Here is a 27,013-nt window from a genome sequence, read left to right on the forward strand (position 1 = left end):
ATCAAAATCGCTATTGCTGCTACTCGATGTACTTATTCCTGTCTATAATTTATTTGGGTTATTTCACAAAAACAAATTTTAACAGTAGGATTCTCAATACAAATTGTTTTATTCCAGCTCGGAATTACAAGCTATTGATTACACCCTACTTAGAACAGTGGAGAAAACGTTCCCATAATATATTTGATATAGTAATATCGCACTTCGTAACCCATCTCTCTAAAGTTCGGATGCATACTAATATCACAGAATATTATTTGTCAAAAACATTTTCTTTTGTCTATTTAAAATCTACTAGCATTCTATGGCTGTGTGCGTCGATGTTACTGCACAGAGTTACTAACCTAATATCACAGTTTAACACGGCCATGTTTGAGTCGCCATTTTTTTACAGTGGTATCAGGTACAATAAAGCTTTTTTTAGAATATTGGGCGCCATCTCTGTTATGTGTGCATTTGCTCGGCATACGATTAGGCCATCCGACTGTCACAGAGACTCCCAGGGCTAGGGATCTCAACCCGCCAATCGAATCCAACACACTAACATTGAAAGGGGACTTTACTACAATTGCTCTACTCTACGATATACAAAATAGGAGTCATCATACAGGGATCTCGGCGGATCGATCCCACACTCGCCCACCCTACCTGGATCCAGTATTTCCATTTCTTGCGTTTCTCTGAATCCCCTTGAACCACACGCTTCGAATCACACACTTACTTCATACCACCTTCCCCCCAAGCTATACAAACTTAGCAACACATATTAGTATCTACTGTTTACAAAAGAATCATTTTTAATTTTATTAAAAAAAATAAGTTAGCTTTAAATATTTTCTTAATTTTTTTCTCTACTATTTTTTTTCTTACATTAAAATTGACAAACTGTATGGTATAAAAAAAAAACAAATTAAGAATAATACCGGGCTTTCTTAAATCTATGGCTTTAATTACTCGGTAGAAACCAATATATTATCCTTTGCCTTGCTTTTCCCGCGCAATATTCCGCGTCTATACGAAATTACTAGCCACCTAAAAGAGCTCTCTTAACCGGCCTAATTGCCGCTAAAATTCCACGGCCTAAACTATCAGATCGAATCACAAGGACTCAAGATAATTTTACTGTAACACCTCCTAGCCTTTGAAAATAAACGCGGTATTTTTCCCTTACAAACTGATTATTACTTAAATCCTAAGAACTATAACCTATCTTATTACTAAATCTTTATACTGAATATTATATTTTTTTTTTCTCGAAATTTATGATTATTAACTCTTTTTTTTTTCTTTTCTTTTAGTTCCAAAAAAGGAGACAGCAAATTTTATGGACGTCACATATATATAAATATATATGTCAAGGACAACACAACGGTAAGACACCTTTTACCTGAGCAGTGATTTATAACGTTATTGATTAATTCTTCTTATCTCTCCTTCCAGTTTACGCTTCTTTCCGGAGGAAACAGATTTTGAACGCCAGGCAAACCCTCAAATGAAGCTGGACTTGTTGACTGGTCCTTTTACAATGCCGGCGTTCTGGGCGGGATCAATAACCGGCACAGCAAAAAGCTCAAAGTTGCAGCTGGCCAGTTTACAATTCAAATCTCCACACCCTCAATGTAACTTTTTTGGCTTTTTTTTCCTGTGGACAACTTGCCACTACCTTGCGTTACCAAAAAGAAAAGGCAATTTCCCGCCGTTGTGCTGACCAAAACCGGACAATTTTCGGTGCTTCCAAAAAAGGCTTGATACACCACCGGAATATTCCTGTTGGAGCAACACACATCACATATAACAACACAATACTCAACAAACCACTGTTACAAACTACTTACACAATAAAAAAAAATCGCAACACACAAATTAAATTTTTCCACTTCTTCACTGCTCTCTAGCTAAGTTTCACCGGTAACGTCTTATTCTCAACTTTGGCTTTTCTTATGCTCGCAGCCTTTTATACCCCTCTTCTCAGTGAATCCCGCCAGACGCTCATTTTCCACGAAACACCATTTTCCTGAACCATTTTCAATTTTCATTCCTTTTTCTTTTCAACTGTCAATAGCCATTTTTTTTTTTATTGTGAATTCTCATTTCACCTCACCCCTGAGTCTCTCATTTAAAAATCAACGGCTGTCTAACTATTCGCCCAACCCTTTTCACTTACGTTACCAACTCGCCAATTACCCCAAACAACGCCAATTTCCTTTAACCTTATACGGCAGCGAGACATCAGCAAAAACATTTTAATTATTTCTCTCGAAATCTTTTGTTTTTCTATTCTTCTGATATTTCTTAAATTTTTATTTCAACGTGCCGCTTTTTTTTTTCATAATCATTCATTCAAATTGTGTCTAAACAAAATTTTTATCATATTTATAGTAGGTTCCCACCTACTCAGCAATCATAGGGCTGCCTAGTCACTTCTTAGCCTGAGTCACCCTGTCATTTACTACCTTTATAATACTCTTTTACTCAACCCTGTTCGAGCCTAATTTCGTACGTAGCGAACCCTAACAAACCATTTCCGGCATTTTGATCCCATCGCCACCCGGACTACACACCCCGCAGAAATTACAAGCAAATTGAAATCTCGAAGCATCCTCACCATCCTCACTAAAAACCCAGGAAAACTGAGCAAATCCATTTGAGGACCAATTATGGGATGCACTACCAACAGAATTGGGATAATTTCTGCGGTGGTTGTGGACAGGTTTTGCCAAAAAACACGGCCCCATATATTTGTTGCCTTTTTGCGCCGCATGTGAACGGCCTGCAACACTTTTTGTGTAAATGTTGACATTTTGAACACATTTTTGTGTTTTTCCATTTTTAAATTCTGCTGGAGAGACACTTGTCAAACATTTTATCTGACGATAGAAACATTTTGAAAATGTTGCCTCTTTTGTTTGCGTTTTCTGTGGAAATTTTAACTCGTGGACAAAATGCGTACCTCGAATGAGAGAGAAAATAAAATTTACTTACGTTTGAATGTACATACGCCATTCAACATTGTAGTTTTCATTCATAATTTTCAATCTTCCCAAAAAATTTTAAAATTTCATCAAATTTTTCTATTTTTTAATTTTTGAATGTCATAATTTATTTTTTCGATAAATGCTCTCATTTGTTAGGGGTGGGACATATTTTTCGTTGTTCGGAGAGTGATTTGATTTGAACAACCTACAAATATGAGTGTTCGCTCAGGAAATTTTGTGTGAAGAATTAGGTAGTTTTTTCATAGTTAAGGGTCAAACAACGAATAGAGAGCGAATCAAGTGCAGTGGAAACGCCACATAAGGTACCAGCTGATTACAATTTGTTTCTAAGTTTGTCCAACTTCTTTGCTGCCTTGTAATAAATATACCATAGTCCATAATCTGCAATTTAGTAAAAGTTTTTACAATAATCACAAGGCACTGTAGATTGATTAAATTTGAAAAATAATTTTGAATATTTTCAATTCCTTTTGAAACTTAAGGTGAGAATACATAAAACGATTTTGATTTTTCGGCTGGCTTCTTCGAAAAAGAATAAAGGAATCTTAGGTTGACTTAGTTCGATTTTGACCCTACGCTCTTTTGTTATTTTTTACGAATGAGCCAGCCGATGACTTAACCCTGTCAAAAAAATCGTTTTATGTATTCTCACCTTAACTATAGAGTTAAATTAACTGGGTTTTGCTTTGCCAGCCAAATTAGCATAAAGATTCCCACCTTTATTCTATGGTCATTTTCGATATGATCTTTCTATGATTTAATTCCACTTTTATATGCTAAAGGTATACACATTTTTAACAAATTATTTTACTCCCTTTAAAATCTAATGATATGTCAAAAATGTTTAACATTTGCCATCTTCAATCGTAATGTGATTCCAATCACAATGAGTGTTTTAACAAATCCGGTAAATGGTTAGTCGCGATAAATAAAATATCTGTAGTACCCAAGTATATAGTCCCCCTGCCAAGCCAGCTACCTACCAAATGGAATGTCAAATTCCATTATTGTGATTGAAATCACAGAACAAAATATAAACAAATAGCCAAAAATTTGTAAACAAATTTTGACATCTCATCTGGTTTTTCAAATTTGCAGGAACACCTTGTTATTGCGCCATGGATTGTGCCATGCTAGAATATAGATAGATGCATCAACGCTTGGGAACATTGATATGTCAAAAAATTTAAAATGTTTCTTCAAAAATATGTAGTTTTTTGTAGTTTTCCTTATACGACTTCAATCGGATATGCATTTTCAACAGTTTTTACAAATTTTAAAAATTTTTCAATCAAAATTTTTAATTTCAAAATTGTTTTGACAGTTCATTGTGCCAGCAGCTGTATCTATGCGACCTTCTACAATGTTCTTTTCCAAAACTTCAAGAATGTAAAATTTTTTACCACGATAACCGATTTTCCTTTCATAATATCGTAGAAAATTGCAAAACTAGTAGATTCGTGCAGGAACAGACCAATGGCTAGTACTCATGGTAGAAGAATATAGGTAGATGTATTAACGCTGGGGAACATTGATATGTCAACAATTTTAAAATATTTTGTTGTAGTAGATTTTTATATGTTTTCCTATACGATGCAAATCAGAGGTTATTATGGTATTTATTTTTCAACAATTTTTACAGATTTAAATAATTTTTTATTCAACTTTTTCAATTCCTAAATCGGTTTGACAGTTCATTGTGCCAGCAGCTGTGTCTATGCGACCTTCTACCACGTGGTCTGTTCCAAAATTTCAAGAATGTAAAAGCTTTTACCACGATAACCGATTTTCCCTTTATAATATCGTAGAAATTGCAAAACTAGTATTTTCGTGCAGGAACAGACCAATGGCTAGTACTCATGGTAGAAGAATATATTTAGATGCATTGACGCTGGGGAACATTGATATGTCAAAAATTTTAAAATATTTTGTTGTAGTAGATTTTTATATGTTTTTCTATGCGACGCAAATCGGAGATTATTATGGTATTTATTTTTCAACAATTTTTACAAATTTAAATCATTTTTCATTCGTTTTTTTCAATTCCGAAATCGGTTTGACAGTTCATTGTGCGAACAGCTGTGTCTATGCGACTACCTGAATTCTTTTACCATGGCTAGTACTTAAGATAATAATACACCTCTGTTGTCATCGACCACTCTTTATCAACATCCACAAATAATGCAACTCTGACTAATTTGTTTGTTTTGATTTCCACATACTTGCACAAACACAGCTGGACAGCAGGTGTCTTTCGCTCAAAGAAATCCAAGAAAACCTATGGAAGATGTCACATTATGTCCCTTAAAGACCTATAAATACATTTATTTGTGCAACTTAGATGGAGTAGTTAATGTTCTCCAGCAGTTTTATTTTGTCTCCAATAGCAGATGAGTTTATCTTGGAACAAATTGTTTGAAAGATCGGTGTCCATCATAACATGAGTAGCGACAATATTGCCCATCACAAGCAATTCAAATACTGTACAACTAGACTGCAATATAGGCAAGGACGAGAACTAAAAGCTGTTAAGGCAAGAACACACATATCTCTAAAAGTTCTGTTATTTATCAGGATTCTTTCAGGTCTATACGGTGGCCAATGAATCGCTGCATTTGCTTTGCTTTGGTGTTCCCAAAATTAATCTGCACAATGAATTGAAACATAGTTTTCGTAGATTTGGTGAACTCTGTCATGTGCGTAATGTTACACAGGAACTTCTGGATCAGGGGGCCGAATTGGAAGCATTTACTGAAGTATTTTGGATAAAATTCAAGAAAATATTCAATGCTCGCAAAGCAAAAAAGTTTTTAGATGCTAAGGAATTTTATGGTGGCATCTTACATATATCCTATGCTCCAGAATATGAGACTGTAGAGGAGTTAAGAGAAAAACTCAATCACAGAATGGCTGAGGTGCAGTACCGCTTAAAAGTAAATGATAAACAATGTAAAATGATGAAGACGGAAGAGAACGGGGAAGACAAATAACAATAGCTACTGAATTTTGGGAATAGTTTAACTTATTTTTTGTTACCTAAGTATATAATTTATGGAAACTCTGGCTGTTGAGAACATTTTATAAAATACTATTTTTATTTCCATAAAAATATATTCTAATATATTTATGTACATATTATTATATTTTGTTTGTGTTTTTGTATTTGCACTAATGTGATAGGTATCCGATTTCTTTGTCAATTTAGCACAGTATCTATTTCGTTTTTCGCCAATCGTGATACATGGTCAACAGAGGAACACGTTTTTGCCAAAGTTCTGCTCCATAATATGTCCAAAATCTAAAAGAATGGAAATAAAGAACATTATTTATATTTGATAGTTGAAACATAAACCTCAAGCCATCTTAAAGGCCCGCTCCACTTACAGTCCAAATATAGCTCCACCTAAATGAGCAGCATGATCAAAGAATTTCCAACCCATTATGCAACCAGCCAAATCTATACCCATAATTACTTTAATGGCCGTTCCAGCCGAAAAAGTTACCATTGGTAAAAATAATATACTCAGTTGGGTGTCGGGATATTGGGCGCAGACATATGCCAATACTGCCATTATGGCACCGGACTGAAATCATAAAACAGTTGTAGAGAATTGATTTGCAGAGTAGCTAAATGATTTACCGCTCCAATAGAGAGACCAGCTTGTACTGTCAGGGCTTTATATAAAACACTTGCCAAACTTGCTATGACACCCGCACTCAAATACACAGCCAAAAATTGCTCCTTTCCCAGCGATAACACAGCCAAATTGGAAAAACTGTGCAGCACATACATATTGGCAAATAAGTGAAAGGCCGAATAATGACTAAAAGTTGATAGGAACATGGGCCAACATACCGCTTCTGCAATTAACAAAAACCAATATGTTAAGGAGAGCTTCACAACAAATCGTACAATTTTTCTTACTTGCTGCCGGATTTGAGCAAAAATATTTCATCATGGTTGCTCTTAAAGCAGGCACACGCCACAGGCCGAACACCACTACATTGGCAGCACAAATGGGAGCAAAGATTTTTTCACCCGGCGACAAACGTTCCCACAGACGTTTGATATCGCGTTTAATACTTTCCCATGGATCTTCTTCGCTTGGTTTTCTTCGGATCCAACCCAATTTTGCCTGTCTCGCTTTCTCCAACATCATATTACGGGTATTCTCATATTCCATTACCGTTGCCCCAGCAAAAGCTCCAATACTAAACTAAAATAGAGACGTGTCAAAGTAAAACTCCCTGGACAAACGCGCTGTCGACCACCTACCGCTCCCGTAAATATCAGTGCTTTGAAAACATTTTCCGATGGCACATGTCCACCTCCAACTTCACCTAATGGTTGAATGACGGGACGAGATGGATTTTTAGATTGTACGGATGTGCGTATTTGACGAAAAACGGGAGCTGTCCGTGCCTCCGTCGAGCGACCAACATGATGCAATAACAATCGATTGCTTGTATCTCGTCCAAATTGTATAGAGCTATCCCTGAATGAAATGAACGATTTTTATCAATTCTGGTAAAAATTATTTAATAGATTCGGTTGTCTTTTACCTTAGCTGTGTTTGCCAGACACATCTGCCCAGCCGCAAAAGCATATTTTCCTGAACCTCCTTTTCCACACAACGTTTTCAATTCAGTTTTTTTTGTGACAATATCAAAAGAAAATGAACGATAAAGACTTTGGGAAAGCACAACCAAACAAAAATAAACACGACGAAGGCAGGTTACTTGGTAGTCGTATGAAAACAGCTGATGGCATCATGATATGTCAAAATTAGTTGGAATTAAAAATGAAAACCAAAATTATGAGTGAAAAATTGCTGATGAATATTAAATTTTGAAAAATACCATATTAAAAAGAAGTTTTTAAACAGAATTATTTTGAAAAAATGTCTTTTAATGGTACCAACCATGGCAGAAGAATACAGGTAGACGCATCAACGCTTAGGAGCATTGATATGTCAAAAAATTTTAAATGTTTTTTGAAAGATGAGTAGATTTTAAATGTTTTCTTATACGACGTCATTCGGAGGTTATTATAATTGGAGATTTTTAACAATTTTTACAAATTTAAATAATTTTTCATTCAACATTTTCAATTCCAAAATTGGTTTGACAGTACATTGTCCCAGCAGCTGTGTCGATGCGTCTACCTATATTCTTCTACCATGGTACCAACACAGTTTTTGTGACAAATTCATGGTAGAAGAATACAGGTAGTCGCATCGACACAGCTGCTGGGACAATGAACTGTCAAAGTGATTTTGAACTTGAAAATTTTGAATGAAAAATTATTGAAGTGTGTAAAAATTGTTAAAAAATACATTTTATACCAACCTCCGATTTAAGTCGTATAAGAAAATGTAAAAAAAATCTATTTATTTTTGACATAACATTTTGCAAATTTTGACATATCAATGTTCCCAAGCGTTGATGCATCTACTTCTTCTATAATGGACAAATTGTTGATGCGACTACCTCATAGATCTGCCTTGTTTAAGGCTCTATTAAGGTGGGAATACATACAACGCTTATCTGACTGGCTTAGTAAAAAATTTTCATTTACATTTCTTAATATATTGGAACATGTATTATTTTCCTTAAACCCGCTGATTCATAGCCAATTCATAGCCATTTCTTTAAAATAAACTAACCTTTAATATTGGAATTGCATTCTAAAATTTACTAGTTTCGATGTGTTCGATTAATGCCACCACAAAAAGTCGATGAATCGATTTTTCGCAAAACGACCTACAAAGCCCTACGTTTGACATTTTTGTATGTGTATGTTGACTTTTTTCTGCACACTCACATCGTATCGTACTTGTATTTTCGCATTGATTCGAAGGAAAAAAAGAAAGATTATCCAAATAAATTACATTTTAACTCAATGTTAATGAATAAAACCCACGACGAAAAAGTTCTAGCAAATAAAAGCAATGATTGCTAATGTGTATAAGTGCAAATGTCAAAAGTATTGTGATTTTAACGGTCAAGTTATGAGAGAACAGAATTAGAATAAAAAAAAAATTTTTCATCCTCATGCTTTTGCTTGTGAAACATACTTATATATAACAGAAGAAGGAAAGTTTGACGTCGTCGTTGATGTGAAAGAAGAAAAAAAACGAAACGAATCAAAAAAATGGTGAAGCAAAAATTATACGTAACCAAAAAATGTATGAAAAAAATGAAGTGTTATCTTGTTAATTGAAATTAAAGAAATTCATAAAATTTTTGTGTTTGTTGAGACAAGCAGACACATATACACACACAAGGAAATCACGCCGCAGCAAAACGAGGTAAAATTGTCTTATGACGATAATGATGATGGAGGAGTTGTTGCTAATTTTGCCCGGATACTAACTGGGTTTGTTTAACATTTTTCTAGTTTAATTTATGATGGACAGCTTGACTGACTGGCTGGTTGGTGACGACATAGTACTTTGCCATTCGCATATTTTTACACGTTATGCACCATATATGTGTATATAAATGTGTTATTCTGTTGTTGTTGTTGTTGAGGAATGAGTAGTCGCCGCCATATGAATCATCATATACCAATCGTCCATACGTTTTGCCTCCCACAAGTTTTTGCTCCAACATATGTTTTGGCGACTGCCTTGTGGTGCGGAGCTTTCTTCGATTTGCAAGCAATGGTGTAATTATCAATTATTGTTAAATTAAAAATTATCGTCAAGTCCAAAATGCAAGAAAAAAAGAAGGCCACCACTTGCTATCCAATAATCAAAAAGCAAACAACCAACCATTCGTGTGGACAGTTTGTTTGTCTGTCTGTCGCTAGCAAACAATAATTGTCATTCATTCATTCATAGATATTTTGGTTTGGTTTATTTCGGTTTTCTTGTTGTCAGGAGATTTATCTTTAAGGTTGCGCCAATATAAACACCACACACTCTCATACCTATTATACACATATCACATTGTGCATATCTTACTACTCTCACGGTCTAATCGTTTGTTAATTTTTGTGTGTTTTCTTATTGTTTTATACTTTTTTCTTTTCATTGCGATTCTGATGGATGGCAGTCATAAATTTGTCTTGTCTTGTCACTGCGCGTCCATGTTAGTTTTAATTTTTTTTTAAAGAGATCATGTGAGTACGTACAATTTTCCGGGTAGATTAATTACGTTCATGGGTACTCTTTCTCGCTGTGTCACTATCAGGGTTAGGAAATAACGTTAAACATGTAATTACACTGTTGAGCAAATATTTTGAAATTTTATGATACAATTTTGCTGTGGTGGAGAAGATTGTGTTTTGTTGTGGTCCTAAAATTTCGTCAGACAGGGAACTATTGGTGATGGACCACCCTTGAAAACTTTATTTTGGGGTAATTTTTTGCACATTTTAAAAGGATGTGGATTTTTGGCTATCTGGGTCTCCGAAAATGTTTATACCCTCAGTCATATGGCTACAAAGGGTATATACCATTTGATACGGCCAAAACGTGCCTCATCGAAATAACGGTTTTAGATCCTAGGTCTTTTTCGACCAAATCCGTTTCATGACATTTTGAGTCAATTTCGCAGTGTCCGTCCGTCTCTCTAGTGCGCACGATTACTCTCGAAGGGAGTATCCGATTTGATCGAAACTCGGTACATCGTAATATTAATATCAAACTTAGATCGAGTTAGGAGATGGACAATATCTGTCAACTCCTTCTGGTACCTCCCTCAAAAAACTTCAACATTTTCAAAAATAATAATTTACTGCACAGAAAGAGAAAGGATAATCTAATTTTGCTCCAACTTTGCAAATCCTAATATTTGCATCAGTTCTAGGTTCGGTACGAAAATGGAAAACATCGGTCCACTCCATCAAGTACCTCCCCCACAAAGGGTAAACATTTGGAATAATCATAACTCTTATAAAATGTGATGTAATTTTCCGATTGTCTTCAGATTACACACATCTCAATATTTTTAATAAGCCAAGGTCTAGTGAGAAGATTGAATATATTGGTCCCCATCCTTCTGGTACTCCCCCCACAAGTGGTCAAAATTTTTGAAAATCCCTGAAGCTCATAAAACACGAAATCGACATCCGATTCCATTGAGACTTGGTACACCTCAATATTTCCATCTAAGCAAGATCTGTTATAAAGCTGGTAGAGATCGGTCAATTCCTTCTGGTACCTCCCCTACAAAGGGTCGAAGGTTGGAAAAACCAAATCGATTATAAAATCCGAAATAAGCATTCAGTTCTCTTCATATTTCACACATCATATTATTTCTACTAAGAAAAGATTTGCTCTAAAGATGGTAGAGATCGGACCATTCCTTCTGGTACCCGCCCCCACAAAGGGTTAAAATTTTGAATATCCATAAAGTTAATAAAATTAAATTGTCTTTCGAATCTATTTAGACTTGGTACATCTCAATATTTCCATCTACACAAGATCTGTTATAAACATGGTAGAGATCGGCCCATTCCTTCTGGTACCTCCCACACAAAGGGTTGAAGCTTGGAATAACCAAATCGATCATAAAATCCTAAATAAGCATTCGGTTCTCTTCATATTTCACACATCCCATTATTTCTACTAACACAACATCTGCTCTGAAGATGGTAGAGATCGGACCATTCCTTCTGGTACCTCCCCCACAAAGGTTTAAAATTTTGAATATCCATAAAGCTCATAAAATTAAATTGTCTTTTGAATCTATTCAGACTTGGTACATCTCAATATTTCCATCAACACGAGATCTGTTATAAAGATGGTAGAGATCGGATTATTCCTTCTGGTACCTCCCCACAAAGGGTTAAAGGTTAGAATAAGCAAGTCGATCATAAAATCCGAAATAAGCTTTCGGTTCTCTTCATATTTCACACATCCCATTATTTCTACTAACACAACATCTGCTCTGAAGATGGTAGAAATCGGACCATTCCTTCTGGTACCTCCCCCGCAAAGGGTCAAAATTTTGAATATCTATGAAGCTCGTAAAACGCGAAATTAATATCCGATTCCATTCAGACTTGGTACATCTCAATATTTCCATCAACACAAGATCTGTTATAAAGATGTTAGAGTTTGAACCATTTATTCTGGTACCTCCCCCACATAGGGTTTAATATTTTGAAAAAGAAAATGCTCAAAAAACAAAATAAGCATCCAACTATCTTCAAATTTCACGCATACAAACATTTTTGCTAACACAAGCTCTGTTGCGAAGATGATATATACCTGCAGATCCCCTCTTCTGATACCTCACCCACAAAGGGTCACAATTTTCAATACTTTTATCTGTCATTACTTGCGAAACAGGTCAGCGATTCTTTACAAATGGTTTTATCTAAATATTTTTCTCAACCAGAAACCTAAAATGAATATAAAATAAATATGAAATTTATGGTTTCGCCTAAAATTGGATATAAATATTCGATTTTCTTGTCATTTTGCCCATATCAATATTTTTATCTGTATTAGATGAAGTATGAAAATGGAATACTTGGGTCAACTATATCTGGTAAATCACGCACATTTTAAACTTTTCTAAAAATTATCACCTATCTCATATAAAGTGAAGGAAGCAGTCGATATAGTCTGAATATGGCACGCCGCAATATTTTTATCATATTTATTTAGGTCCGATACGAAATTGACAATATTGGCCCATTCCTTGGGAACCTACTCCATAGAGGCTAAACATTGGCTGAGGGCATACATCTGGGGGCAAAATCGACTGATACTTTTTTACTTGTTGAATTTGAGATTTATGTCAGAATCGGAATGGCATAACATGCTCGTTCATATAATTGCCAAAAAAGCAACAAATGCTTTTGTTGGGTTTTTGGTTATATTTATTCGTTTGCTTTATTAGGCGTATAAACGATAAGAACTGGTAAAATACTTGCGAAAAAGCGCAAATAACATTGCAAAATTTGCACCACCAATAAAAACATGTCTGTATTTGAATATTTAACGATGTAAATATTTGTAAATGGAAATTTCTCTTTGGGAGAAAAAAAAAACCAAAAGAAAAAATTCAAACTGAAATTCCTGCCTTTTAAAGTTCATCACGAAATTCAATTTTAAAACGTTGAACAAAAAAACTTATTCAATAACTAATTATTTCCAGTACAGTAATTTATTGTTTAGTAATTGTAATTACGGTTTTCATTGCCATGATATTGAAAAACCCAATTTTATAATTGTTGAGATTATTTCCACTATTTGATAAGAGCTGTTACGTCTTTCTGTTTACGACTCGTTTTTGCTTATCTAAAACAATTTCTTGTCATATCTTTAATACTAATTTATGTTCAATAATCAAGTGCAGCATGATATTGGTTTTGATTGTGGTAATGTCTCAAATAAAATTCAATAGTAAAATTTTGAAATCGCTAAGATATTAAATGTTATGGTATGCTTGATTTTAATAGCAAAATAAAAGTTCAAACATTTTATCAGAGACTGATGATATTTGAACTATTAAATATGAAATTTAGATTTTTATACCCTCAGCCATATGGCCATAATTTTTACATTTTTTTTTAAATTTTATTGAATGAAAGCAAAAACTGTCGGAAATAGCATCAAATTTTAGAATAAGTTTAGGTTTGTTCGAATTGGTCAACTTTGGCACGAATTATGGCCTTCAAACGGCCAATGAAACGATCACCGTCACACGCTGCCCGCTGTTTCTCTGCGGTATTGTGATCTATTCCCGCGCGAAGCGCTTGCTTGAGGTGATCGACACTTGGGTATTTTTTAGTGAAAACCTTGCTTTCCAAAATACTCCAGACACAATAGTCCAACGGATTGACTTCTGAAGATTTTGTTGACCATTGTGCGCTGTTGCGATGGTACTGAGTCCTGCGGTCAAAATGTTTGCGCGCTCCAGGCTTTAATACACCCTCCAGAATATTTTGGCGATATTATTCGGTATTTATTCTAATGCTCGGTCGATTAATACGAGCGGAGAGCAACCATCGGCTGTTATGGCGGCCCACACAATGGCCGGCTTGAGGCTTGAGTTCTGGTGACCAACTGAAAGTTCACATTTTCAGCTAACCTCTTTGGCAAGTAAACACGATCATTTGGTTTGTTTACAAACTGCTGGACAAGGAATGTTTTCTCATCGGAGAAAACCAAATTCGGCAGTTCATCACTTTCGGCCAAGCGAAGCAACTTTTTAGCTCTTTTGAGTCTATTTTCTTTCTGTAGCGGTGTAAGTTCTTGCACTTTTTGGAATTTCAATGGCTTTACCCGAGCTCATTTTTCAATATTTGCTCAATGGAATTTTTTGGCCACTGCGACGACTTTTCGAACCATTTCTGCTGATGCAGTCGGACGAGTGGCTTAGAAATGACAGCAGTCTGAAGTTGGTTGCATATTTTTAATCTCACCCTGTATATTCTTGATCAGCATAAAATTCTATGTCGATTTAGCGATGTCCGTCCGTCTGTGGAAATTGCTCTATCTTCTAGAACGAAATAAAGTAGGTTGATAAAATTTTACTCAAATGTATATTATGCAGGACTTTTGGTATTGAAAATGGGCCATGTAGGTATACTTTTTGGTATAGCCCCCATATAATGGTACCTCTCTATTTTCGGTATTTTGGTGATTTAATCGACGGTTTTCACCGGAATAATTTCAAATTTGGAATTTGAAGTTCTTAATGGATGCTACAGCCTATGACAGAATATTGCCTATGCAGGTTCACGTTTTGGTATAGACATTATTGACCGGTGATGTTTCAAATTTGATATTTGAAATTCGTAATGGATACTACAGCCTAAGACAGAAAATTGTCTGTGTACGTCCACGCCTACGAATAGCCCCCATATAACGGAACCTCCCGATATTCGAAATTTTGATGATTTTAGCGACATTATTACCCCGAATTGTTTCAAATTTGGTATTTGTAGTTCGTAATGGATACTACAGCCTAAGACAGAAATTGTCTGTGCAGGTCCACGTTTTGGCATGGTCCCCATATAATGGTACCTCCCTATATTCGGTATTTTGATGACTTTAGCGACATTATTTACCGAAATTGTTTCAAACTTGCTATTTGAAGTTCGTAATGGATCCTACAGTCTTTGACAGAAAATTGTCTGTGCAGGTCCACGTCTTCGTATAGCCCCTATATAACGATACCTTCCGATATTCGGTATTTTGATGATTTTAAGGACATTATTCACCGGAATTGTTTAAAATTTGGTATTTGAAGTTCGTAGTGGATACTACAGCCTATGATAGAAAATTGTCTGTGTAATGGTACCTTCCTATATTCGGTATTTTATATGTATATGATTTTAACTACATTATTTACCGATTTCAAGTTTCGCATTTGAATATTGTAATGGCTTATGACAAATGTTGCCCATGCAGGTCCACGCCGTCGAATAGACCCTAATATAACGGCCACATTCGGTATTTTTAAGATTTTAATATAATTTTTAGCAGATTTTTATTTTTTTATTTTATTTTATATTTTTTTTGTTTTTTTTTTTTTTTTTGAAAATTGCCAAATTTGTTGCAGATTGTGGAGGGTATTCGATATTCAACGTGGCCGAACTTACAGCTTTTTTACTGGTTTTTTTTTAATATTTACCATGATCTGACAAACATATCCTAAACATAAACATTCCAAGTGCCACTGATCTTCGAAAATTCCACGTTTATTTGCTTTTCAAAAAATATACATTTGTTAACGTTCAAACTTTTTGTTGCCCATTTTATGAAGCCTTCGTTAAATGATTTCTGATATTTGCTATCGCCAAGCAGCGACAGCCGCTGATGAGTCGCCACAAAATCGCAAATGAATGATCATTAATTTGTGGGATCTGACGCGCGCGCCATACGATATCTGGGCTTGGGTGTATTTAATTACGTTCATAATTTGACTATGTGTACATATCTATCTAACATAGAGACACAGTACACATGTACATAGGTACATTGAAATCTAAATGATATTTGCTTTCTTTATTTTGTGCATACGTAAGACAGACTGGCCTGGCCTGCTCTGCTGCTGTAAATTGTCAAGTTTCTTTTGTTTCACCTTTTTTTTGTTTTTGTGCAAGATATGTTTGTACGAAATTTTTATAAGAATTCTTTGCACAGCAAAGTAAATATGTATTCAAGGCGAAATATTAGGGTAAATAGATAATAATTCTTAATAAAATATTGCGGGGTATTTTGAAACATTTTCATTTTTATAACCTCCACCTTGAAAAGGGGGGGGGTATATTAACTCTATCATTCCATTTGCAACATCCCTAAATATGAGTCGTAGACCCCATAAAGTATATATATCATATCATAATCAGCATAAAATTCTAAGTCTCGAGTGGCCATATAAAATATAAATTGGGTCACTGTTGGATTTCCAGATGGGTTTGATTTATCAAAATCAGTGGTCTAGTAGAATTTTTGACGCTCTTTCCAAAAATGGACACCACAAAGGTTCATACTTGACCATTTTCCCACAGAGGACCCAAGCAAATTTCTACTAAGATTGACCATATGAAATATAAGTCTGACCACTGTTGGAATTCCAGATGGGTTTGGTTCATCGAAATAAATGATCTAGGAGCATTTTCGATGCTCTTTCAGAAAATGGACACCACAAAGGTCCATACTCGACCATTTTCCCACAGTGGGCTCAAGCCAATTTCTCCTTAGAGTGACCATGTGAAATATAAGTCGGGCAACTGTGGGATTTCCAGATGGGTTTTTATTTATTAAAATCAGTGGTCTAGTAGTATTTTCGATGCTCTTTCCGGAAATGGATACCACAAAGATGCATCCTTGACCATTTGTCCACAGTGGGCCCAAGCCAATTTCTCCTTAGAGTGGCCATATGAAATATATGTCGGTCCACTGTTGGTTTTCCAGATGCGTTTGGTTCATCAAAATAAGTGGTCTAGGAGCATTTTCGATGCTCTTTCCGAAAATGGACACCACAAAGGTGCATCCTTGACCATTTTCCCATAATGGGCTCAAGCCAATTTCTACTAAGAGTGACCACATGAAATATAAGTCGGGCCACTGTTGGATTTCCAGATGGGTTTGGTTCATCAAAATAAGTGGTCTAGGAGCCTTTTCGATGCTTCTTCCGAAAATAGACACCACAAAGGTGCCTCCTTGTCCGTTTTCCCACAGTGGACCCAATCCAATTTTTCCTAAGAGTGACCATGTGAAATATAAGTCGGGCCACTGTGGGATTTCCAGATGGGTTTGGTTCATCAAAATAAGTGGTCTAGTAGCATTTTCCATGCTCTTTCAGAAAATGGACACCAAAAAGGTCCATACTTGACAATTTTCCCACAGAGGACTCAAGCCAATTTCTACTAAGAGTGACCACATGAAATATAAGTCGGGCCACTGTTGGATTTCCAGATGGGTTTAATTTATCAAAGTCAGTGGTCTAGTAGCATTTTTGATGCTCTTTGCAAAAAATGGATACCACAAAGTTGCATCCTTGTCCATTTTCCCACAGTGGGCCCAAACCAATTTGTCCTAACAGTGACCATATGAAATATAAGTCCGGCCACTGTGGGATTTCCAGATGGGTTTGGTTTATTAAAATTCAGTGGTCTAGTAGCATTTTTGATACTCTTTCCAAAAATGGACACCAAAAAGGTGCATCCTTGATCATTTCCACACAGTGGGCCCTAATCAATTTCGTAATTTAAATTTAATATTATTTTTACGCACATTTCAGATTCACTATCCTACCAAATTAGCTGTAATTTGTTTTTTTTTTGTTCTATGTGGGTGCATTCGCTATTCGCAAAAAAATATTCAAAATCAGCGAATTGTCAACCAATCAGCGGGATTTGAAATTTTTGATTTTTTTTACTTTTCGCAAAACGTAGGTTTGGCTATAGCCCTATGTAGGTTAGGTTAAAGGACTTGTAGTTGCATTTTGGTAACCGCTCCACTCGGAGACCTGCTGGTCCATTACGTTCATCCTAAAGTGAAGAGAGTACAATGAAATAAAGATTAGGGAAAAGAGGGGAGAAAGTTATTAGTAGGAATAAAGAATTATAAGGGTAGTCCACGTCTAAAAATTTTGCCGTGTCGTTTTATGCCACCTTATTCTGCTGGCTAATTAAAGAATTATTGTAGATCAGTTTTAGAGATGAAGGCAGAACGTGTAACGGTTGTGTCCCCCCACTAACCCATGTCTCGCATTAATAAGTGCTGGACAGTGGTAGAGCAAATGCTCGACGGTTTCAATTTCTACCTCATCTTGACAGATTCTGCAGTAATCAATGTCATCGCTATTCCATTTCGAAGTCATTGAACTCACCTTGCAGTGAACTCACCTTGCAGCGATTTTATCTCTTCTCAGAGGGTATGCGCTAGATTATCTCGGAAATATTACATCCCTTTACATCGTGCCACTTTTGTTGAGTTCTCTTAGAGTAGTGTCTGTGAATTACCTGGAAGAAGTGTCACAAGGTTGGTTTAACCGATTTCTCAACTGCAATGATAGCTGATTTGGACCCTAGCCTAGCCAATTCGTCTGCAGTCTCATTGCCTAAAATATTATAATGACCAGGAACCCAACAGAGCTTAATGGACACCCTACTGTTTTCCAGATATCTCCTGCACTCCGGCCGATGTAGGTGTACCTCCTGATTTTCAGTATTCAGAAAGTTTCGGCCCCTATTTCCAACCAAATCAATTGTAATTTCACATTTCGGATGCAAGGTGTAATGTGGGTCCATTTTTTATATAACCCCCAATATAGTCGACAAAACAACTGTAGTTTGTTATTTCGGTAGATTTACTGCGCGCAAAAATATTGAATGTAGGTCTACTTTTCAGTATAGCCTTCATATAATGGTGTCTTCTGATTTTCGATATGTGAAATGAATTCTCATTCAAAATCACTCAAATCTACATTTATTTCACAAAAAAAAATCTCAAAATTCTTTTTTTTTTCTATTTTTTTTTTTTTGGTAAAACATATTCGTTTAACAATATATTCCAGTCACCTACCTACATGTACATAGCACGTAAAATTTATTTGTTTATTTGAAATTCCAGAAATTGTTTAATTTTTAATTTTATTCACAGAACTGCTTTAAACCCCTTTGAGATTTCCAATCAATATTTAGAGTAGAAGCACAAAAACCCAACAATCGCTGTCATTTTTTTTTTTTTGTTTTCAATTTTTGTGCAGCGCCAACAACAGCTGTCGATGACACCTTTATTTTCTTTCCACTTGACACACTCTGCCCAGACTGTTGCTGTATATTTCTCTACATTCAATGTTAACATCTCCGGCCCGAAACCATGCAAATTTTGTGAGAATCCCTATAACAAATAAGCCAAACGTACGACTACCGACAAAGAAAGTACATTTTAAATATGGTTTTTGTGGTAGGCGGATGGTTGTAAGCGTATAAATTTTATTGATGCCCGTTTTTCTTGTGATAAATTGTTGTCACGAACAATTGTTTGTGTGTACCAGTGATGACTTGAAATGTTACCGTGACCTTTTTAAGTTAAATAGAGACTTTTTGCATATGTCTATGTATGTTTTGCATCTGGATTAAGATTTCCATATGTCAATTTCGAAAATTATAATGGTACTCTTTTGGTGTCCAAAACTCTAACTGATTTTTGGAATCAATTAAAATGGCGTCTATAAAAATTCAATATTAACATAGTGGATAATGAAATGGTTGGTGAATTATCTCGGAGTTGTTTCTAGACGAATTTTACACCGAATGATGAAGCAAAAAGGCTTTCATCCAAGAAGGTGATAGAAAATTGTACTGGTCGCAAGGTATCTAAGGAAATCTGATTGGCAATCTCAAAAGTAAAAACCAAATCCTTCTATCATTAGTAGCTCTGATCTAAGAGTCGCATAAGGCATATTGACAAATCACTGCAGTATCAGATATCTGAGCTCAAATCGGGATAAAAATGGTCCAGACTAATATGGAGTATGTGGGGATGAAGGAGAGGTAGAGACCATTGAACACCTCTATTATGCAAATGCCCCATGTGAGCAAAGAAGCGACATATGTTATTTTGTAGGTTGGAGAAGGAAACTCTTCCGTTTTTCTCAGATGTTGATACCATCATCAACTATACGTTTGATAAAAGCATCCCCTGACTAGGTAAACCTATCTTCTACTGGGTTTCGAATACTGACGCCAATTTACCAACAGCACCGAAAATTTACAGATTTTCATGCTAATAAAATGTATTTAAAGGTTTTAATTATTCAGCGTAAATAAAATAGCAGTGAGCTGCAGCAAATAAAATCAAGAAAGGTCCAAAAAATATATATAAAGCAAAAATAGGTGTTGGCCTTTTGAACCTTAAATGGAACACTTCTACCAACCTTTCCTTATTTTTCTTTTCCATATCTTTTCTTTCCTATTGCCACTGTTTCGCATCCCTAAGTCTAACCTACCCACCGAAAAAGATCAAATAGAGTTGAATTGCAGCTGGACGAGGTGGTCCAAGTTTAAAGAATCAATGCTGCTTGATAGCCGCCAAAAAGTATGCTTGAAATTTGTACCTTTAATCTTAGTTGGAGGTAGAACAACTTCTAAGGGTCTTCTGTGGATATTCTCCATTCTTTTAGAGGAGTTTGAAAATACTCACTGTACATAAATTATCTCCTGTAGGACTTTATTTTGAATAGAAAACAATCCGTCGATTCCCTGCAAGGAGGAGGCCTTCTATAAGTTTTTTTTTATGCAAATTCTTTTTCTGGAAATTAGAAACTCTTTGAAGTGCCTTTTAATTAGCAAGGTACAGTACGCTTTCTTCTCTACGAGGCATTGGGTTAGGCAGTTTTCCTAGCTATAGAAGTAGTTTTCAACAATATGGAGTTGGTATCAATTCATCAAGTTCTCGATGTTCTCTTTTTATACCCTCAACCATATGGCTAGTTATACCCTCAGCCACATGGCTAGAGAGGGTATATATCATTTGATACGACCAAAACATGCCTCATCGAAAAAACGGTTTTAGACCCTAGTTCTCTTTGGACCAAATCCATTTCAGGACATTTGGAGTCGATCTAGCGATGTCCGTCCGTCCGGCTGTCTGACTGGCTAGTGCGCACGACATCTTTCGAAGGAAGTATCCAATTGATCCAAACTTCATACATCATAATATTATTGCCAAACTTAGATCGAGTTCGGAAATGGACAATATCGGTCCACTCCTTATGGTACCTCCCCCACAAAAGGTCAATATTTTGAATATTCATGTACCTCATAAAATACGAAATTAACATCCGATCCATTGATGGTTGGGATCGGACCATTCCTTCTGGTACCTCCCCAAAATTGTAGAAGGTTTGAATAACCATATCGATCATAAAATACGATATAAGCATCCGATTCTCTTTAAATTACACACAGCACAATATTTTTATTAGCCCAACTTCGGGTGTTATGATGGACTATATCGGTTCACTCCTTCTGATACCTCCCTCACAAATGGTCAAAGTTTTGAGTAATTTTAACTTCCATAAAATCTGATGAATTCAAAAAAATTTCACACATCCAAATATTTTTGCTAACGCAGGCCATAGTATATGAAGTAGTCGATAATAGTCCATATCCGACAAGTTGTAATATTTATATCAGTCTTAGGCCAGATACGAATTGATCAAACCGACTGATACTATTTTACTAATTTGATCTCATTTCAAGACAGGAGGATTGTACTCAGGTATTCCGGTCCATAATGCCATTCACATTGTACGATTTGTGACTGCCCTCTAAACGCTCTCCCCCAAACAACTCATGTAAGCTGCCGAGCGAGGTCAAGAAGGCCAGATTTTATGGTCATATTAATAGTGCTGGTCATATTAATAGTGCTGCCTCTCAATAGATTAATCTGTCTCAAGTAGGTCGTCTATGATAAGGTCAGGTCCAGATGACATTCAAAGAAAAGTTGTCGGGGATCAAATCTGGTAATCTAGCTATCGATGTCGTGATTATGTTGTTTAACATAAAATCCACTGAATATTTCCCATCTCTTTTCTCTTCAATCCGCTATTCATTCGGTCTTTCTACTATCCTCTTATTTGGTTTCCAGAATAAAAACAAATGAATCTCATATATGATATCCAATGCTTCCAGCTTCTTTATGTAAAAAATGATATCCAAATTTCTAACAGACCTTAAATTAGAATTTCCTGTTCAAGCAGGTTAGGCTAAGTAAAGTACCCTTGTGTACCAAATATGGTACCTTTTGACATTTTTAATGTTCATCATTAAAACTGCCACTCACCATTGGTGGTGAAGACTCTCTTATTGCGGTTTTTTTTTTTCTTTTTCTCTTTTGTGGGTAAATCTTTCCTCTCTCCTCCTTGTTGAACTTTGGAATTTCGTTTTAAAACAAAAGAACTGAAAAAAAAAAAAAAAAAAAAAAAACGTGGCAATTTCTTACACCCTGTAATTGGCATTGGGGAGCATTGAGAGAATTTGTTGTTATTTCTTTTCAATTGTTGACGATGGTGATGATGATGACGATTTTTGTGCATCATGTGACGACAATAACGAACGACATTTCAACCTAACCATCATTGGCATGGCGCATGCCCCGGTTCACAAATGCGTAACCAGGAACCGAGCAGCCAGCAAAAGCAGAGCAACAATCATTCAACAGCAGAGCAACAGTGGCAATTTATTCGTAACTACAACACATGTATGTTTGGCTGTTAGAGCCAGAGCAACCACATTTCTTTGGTTGGAATGGCTTTTTATTGATTTTTCAACCCAAAAAACACGACGGACACATAGCCATACAGCAGCACACATCTTTGTACACTTTTGAATGACATTTACATAGATTTATTAATGTTTGTTCTTCTTCTTGGTATTTCATTGCAGCGTGGCATCATCAGCATCATCATCGGCTACACCACCTCCTCCATTGAGTGCCAATTCCAAGAGAGAAAACGGCTTGATTGCGAACGAATTCAGTTGAATATATACCGGCAAACGTGTTGGATGTCTGGCCTGAAATAGGAGCAAAAGAGAAAAAAAAACGCCTGAAAATATGCTATAATATATATAAAGGAATTGCAAATGTTAAAATATATCACATTGTTAAGGAACCAAATTTACTTTCGAAACCACAATTAAATCAATCAAATCCAATGAAACGACGAAATTGAAAGAAAATCTCCACAAAAGAAATAAACTATCTATCCAACAAACATCAGCAAGTGCCCGGAAAATTGTGCGAAATGAATATGAAGATTATTCAGAGTGTGCATGAGAAACAAAAATTTAAATCTTTATCAATGCATACAATTAGTAAACGTAATAAGCAATTAATTATTAATAATTTATTATTAAATTTATTTCACTCCTCAAACCTATTAGTTATAGTTCAGCAATTTATAGAACAAGAGCTGTTGTCGTTTGATGTTAACAAAAATTCTAAGTTTATGTGTAATTTTATGTAAACGATAAAACAGCAAAGAGAAACTTCAAAAAAAAATCTCCAGAAAAGTGCAAGAAATAATTACAAACAATTAAGAAAGCGATAATACAAAAAACTGAAATTTTGTGAAAATCTAAAAACAGAACCTTAAAAACAATTATCCCCAGAAAAAAAAAAAAAAAAGAAAACAATTTAAAAAGTCAATACCCCCCACACACACACACAAATTCTATTTGTCATTATTGTAACCCAGTACTTAAGCGCTTTTAACAACGCTTATTAAACAAAGTTTTGTCAATTTTTGTTTAAATCGTAATGCATTCAGTTCAAAGTTCAAAGAAACAATTAAAACTGAGAAGTAGACAACGAAGACATCGTACTAGCCACGACGGTGTACGAGCAGCAAAAGCAGTCGAAGTAACACCAGCACCAGCAGCAGCAACAACCCGAAATCCATTGTACAGCAAATCAAGCCGAAGGACCACATTCTTTGGTGTTAAATCAGTTCCTAAAATTCCAACCATTGTGCATGGCATTGTAGTCTCGAATCTGTCACTGGTGTTGTTGCAAAAAGAATACATTGAACAATTCTATTTTGAGAAACGCAGCGGCGGGGGAGGACCCGAGGATCCGGACATACTAGGCAAATGTCATATGTTGGCCAAGTCACGGCATCTGTATCATGGATGATTGATAATCAAGGATAAAGATTGCTGGTTGCCCAAGACATTGGCAGCCTGGCAATATTTGTCAACGGTCAATTTAAGTTTGCAGCATAACCTCCAACAGCAGCCACAGCATCATCAATTGAAACGCAGACGCTTAAAAACACGTTCACGCAATCGTTAAATCGCCCGTCTAGAACAGTATTGATTTTCATGCGGAAATTTCAATTTCAATTTCGATATCGATTTGTTTGAAATTGAAAACCCCATCCCCCCAATTGAAGGTTTATTTGGTTGGTTGGTTTGGTGGAGATACCTACTACAAGGAAGGCCTAGAACAAAAAAACAACCTGGCAAACTGGCCTGGCTGCTGCTGCCTGTCAAGCTCTCCTAGCCGCCGTATACATTTAACGCCAGAACATCATCGCTTTGATTTGTTCGTGGTGGTGGCGTTGGAATCGTATCACATCTCAATTCTGGTTGATTTAAATTTCCACACGATCACAATAATTTGTCTTTCAAAATGGAACTCAGTCAACCAAGAGACGTGTCGTTATTACATTCATATCAGCAATGTCTAGAATGTTGTTATCGTTGTTGTTGTTGTAACATTAGTTTGGAAGAAGACAATGATAATTCAAGCCGTGCTGGCCGCATTGCTGTTAATAACACTAATGTAAGGGTTGCTGCAGGAGCCAAGAAGCTGCGAAGCTGACATTATCTACTGCTCTATGAAAAGGAAACAAAATACAACAAGACAACATAGCTAAAAAAAATAAAGAAGAAGAAGAAAAAAAGAAGGACTTTTTTGAAAAAAAAAAAACGAGAAAAAGAAATTACCAAAAAAATAAAAGACTTTTTGTATAAAAGAAAAAAACAACAAGTTATTGAAATATAAAACACAAACATTAAACCCAAAACTCGCTTGAAACCAAAAAAAAAAAAAGAAATCAAAAAACGGAAATTAAAAAAAAAACTAATTTAAAAACGCACATTTATTTCAAAATCCAAGAAAAACGAACAAAAATTATACAAAAATGCAAAAATACACTGTTCTCAAGGATGCCGGCCTTCCGGCTGCAGCATCTGAAGTACCGCTAATGAACGGCCACACTGATTCTCAACTCTCTGAACAAGAAGCCATGGACAACATGGACAAGGAGGAAACTCTATCCAAAGATACACCCACCTTACAGCATTATACGAATAAGGCCAACATTGCAAAATTACAATGGTGGAATACACCAACACCTCGCCTTACCCTGGATGCGTTCAAACAAACAACACCAACTCCTACTCCAATCATGCAGAATGGCATCAATTCATCCAATCCATCGCCGCCATCTGCTAATGGTGGCGATGATTTGTTGCGAAAATCCTTTGAAATGCAAAATCAAAGCAGCACTCCGCCACAACAGCTGCAAACACCACGTTCTGTATTTGGTGGCTCGGCTGGGGATAATTCTCCTCTGTCGAAAAGTGCCAGCAGTTCACGTCATCGTCTAAATCACCAAACCGCCGCAGGCCATGCTCCTCATCATCACCAGTCTTCGAGCAGTGTTGATAATGCCTCACCTCGCATTCGTCTAACCAATCAATTTAGCATCGAAGAGGAACCCGATCCTAATAAACAGGACTCACAACTGCTTTTGAATGGTAAGTGGTATTCTCTAGTATTTTTACCATTTAATTGAATTGATTAAACATTTCTTGACATACTTTTGAGTTCCGTGCAAAAATATCAAAGTCTCCAGACATTCATAGAATGAGATTCTTTGCGTCTGAAAGTGGCGCACATGAAGTTGTCCAATGTTCTGAGAAATCTTAACTATTAAAATTCTAAACCTGGGCCATTGTACTCATCCTGAATTTCTAGGAACAGGAAAAAAGAGTATCGGCTTTAGTGAGATTTTATGACAGTATTTAAAGTAGAGAATAGATCTTTGGCAAAGTTATGTACAGGGTGAGATAAAAAAAAACTACAAAAAAAGTCCAACACCATAATTTTTCCTTTTTTTTTATTTTATTGAATGAAAGCAAAAAATGTCGGAAATAGCATTAAATTTTAGAAAAAGCTTAGATTTGTTCGAATCGGTCACCTTTGGCACAAAATTCTGGCCCTCAAACGACCAATGAAACCGTCACACGACATAATTTTTACAAATTTTTTTTTAAATTTTATTGAACAAAAGCAAAAAATATTGGAAATAGCATCAAATTTTAGGATAAGTTAAGATTTGTTAGAATTGGTCACTTTTGGCACAAAATTGTGGCCTTCAAATGGTCAATGAAACCGTCACACGCTGCCCGAATGTTGCTCTGTGGTATTTTGGCCCATTCCCGGCGAAGCGCTTGCTTGAGGTGATCAATACCTTGGTATTTTTTAGTACCAACCTTGCTTTCCAAAATACTCTAGACACAATAGTCCAACGGATTGATATCCGGAGTTTTTGATGGGCATTGTGCGCTGGAAATGAAGCGAGAAACCTCATTGTGTAACCATTCTTGGGTGGCGTGTGCTGAGTCCTGTTGGAATGTCCAAGGTCCGCGGCCAAAAGTTTGCGTGCCCAAGGCTTTAATACACCCTCCAGAATATTTTCGCGATAATATTCGGCATTTATTCTGATGCCACGGTCAATTAGTTCGAGCGGAGAGCGACCATCGGCTGTTATGGCGGCCATCACTATGGCCGGCGCTTGAGTGCTGAACCTTATGTGGGAGAGGTACCAGAAAGAATGGTCCGATCTTTACCATTTTTATAGCAGCTCTTGTGTCGATGAAAATATTGAGATATGCCAAGTCTGAATGGAATTGGATGTTAATTTCGTGTTTTTATGAGCTTTGTGAATATTCAAAATTTTTGGCGCTCTGTGGGGGAGGTACCAGAAGCAGTGGTTTGGAAAAAATATTGTGATGTGCGTAA

At 36.0% G+C, this 27,013-nt stretch overlaps 3 protein-coding genes and 1 long non-coding RNA gene across 6 annotated transcripts in view; 2 read left to right on the plus strand and 2 right to left on the minus strand.

Moving 5' to 3' along the window:
• Window positions 1–1,585: 1,585 nt before the first annotated feature.
• Window positions 1,586–2,875, minus strand: LOC131806582 (uncharacterized). The gene is made up of 2 exons (XR_009344095.1): window positions 1,836–2,875; window positions 1,586–1,767 (listed from the first exon to the last, which is right to left on the minus strand). It is a non-coding gene; the product is annotated as an uncharacterized LOC131806582 (long non-coding RNA).
• A 2,320-nt stretch (window positions 2,876–5,195) lies between these two features.
• On the plus strand, window positions 5,196–6,137 carry LOC101891136 (RNA-binding protein 48). Its single transcript, XM_005188360.4, has 2 exons — window positions 5,196–5,529; window positions 5,582–6,137. The coding sequence occupies exons 1-2, from the start codon at window positions 5,437–5,439 to the stop codon at window positions 5,984–5,986; spliced, it is 498 nt and encodes a 165-aa protein (XP_005188417.1). The 5' UTR covers window positions 5,196–5,436; the 3' UTR covers window positions 5,987–6,137.
• LOC101890962 (presenilins-associated rhomboid-like protein, mitochondrial) lies at window positions 6,130–7,717 on the minus strand. Of its 2 annotated transcripts, none has more exons than XM_005188359.4 (6): window positions 7,560–7,717; window positions 7,273–7,492; window positions 6,922–7,213; window positions 6,637–6,857; window positions 6,381–6,580; window positions 6,130–6,294 (listed from the first exon to the last, which is right to left on the minus strand). In XM_005188359.4, the coding sequence occupies exons 1-6, from the start codon at window positions 7,601–7,603 to the stop codon at window positions 6,210–6,212; spliced, it is 1,062 nt and encodes a 353-aa protein (XP_005188416.1). In that variant the 5' UTR covers window positions 7,604–7,717; the 3' UTR covers window positions 6,130–6,209. The 2 variants fall into 2 exon arrangements, with proteins under 2 accessions (XP_005188416.1, XP_058987028.1); XM_059131045.1 differs by having other exon boundaries at window positions 7,273–7,486; window positions 7,560–7,704.
• Window positions 7,718–8,796: 1,079 nt separating this feature from the next.
• Window positions 8,797–27,013, plus strand: part of LOC101890051 (polyamine-transporting ATPase 13A3) — a 55,794-nt gene continuing 37,577 nt past the window's right edge. Inside the window, exons 1-2 of one of the 2 annotated variants that reach the window (XM_005188352.4) lie at window positions 8,797–9,307; window positions 22,867–25,746. In XM_005188352.4, the coding sequence (XP_005188409.1) occupies window positions 25,128–25,746 (619 nt within the window). In that variant the 5' untranslated portion in view covers window positions 8,797–9,307; window positions 22,867–25,127. Of the gene's footprint in view, window positions 9,308–22,660; window positions 22,682–22,866; window positions 25,747–27,013 lie in introns of those variants that run through there. The other variant, XM_059130928.1, reaches the window with a different exon arrangement.

This window comes from Musca domestica, unplaced genomic scaffold (assembly GCF_030504385.1).
Source record: "Musca domestica strain aabys unplaced genomic scaffold, Musca_domestica.polishedcontigs.V.1.1 8, whole genome shotgun sequence".
NCBI lineage: Eukaryota > Metazoa > Arthropoda > Insecta > Diptera > Muscidae > Musca > Musca domestica.

What these genes read in the sequence shown, in the direction of transcription:
- LOC101891136 (XM_005188360.4), top strand. Translation starts at nt 5,437, where the DNA reads ATGAGTAGCGACAATATTGCCCATCACAAGCAATTCAAATACTGTACA. An exon ending in GAGAACTAAAAGCTGTTAAG is followed by an intron (nt 5,530 to 5,581) that starts GCAAGAACACAC and finishes GGATTCTTTCAG; the next exon opens with GTCTATACGGTGGCCAATGA.
- LOC101890962 (XM_005188359.4), bottom strand. Translation starts at nt 7,603, where the DNA reads ATGCTTTTGCGGCTGGGCAGATGTGTCTGGCAAACACAGCTAAG. An exon ending in GTCTGGCAAACACAGCTAAG is followed by an intron (nt 7,493 to 7,559) that starts GTAAAAGACAAC and finishes CATTTCATTCAG; the next exon opens with GGATAGCTCTATACAATTTG. An exon ending in CACTGATATTTACGGGAGCG is followed by an intron (nt 7,214 to 7,272) that starts GTAGGTGGTCGA and finishes TCTCTATTTTAG; the next exon opens with TTTAGTATTGGAGCTTTTGC.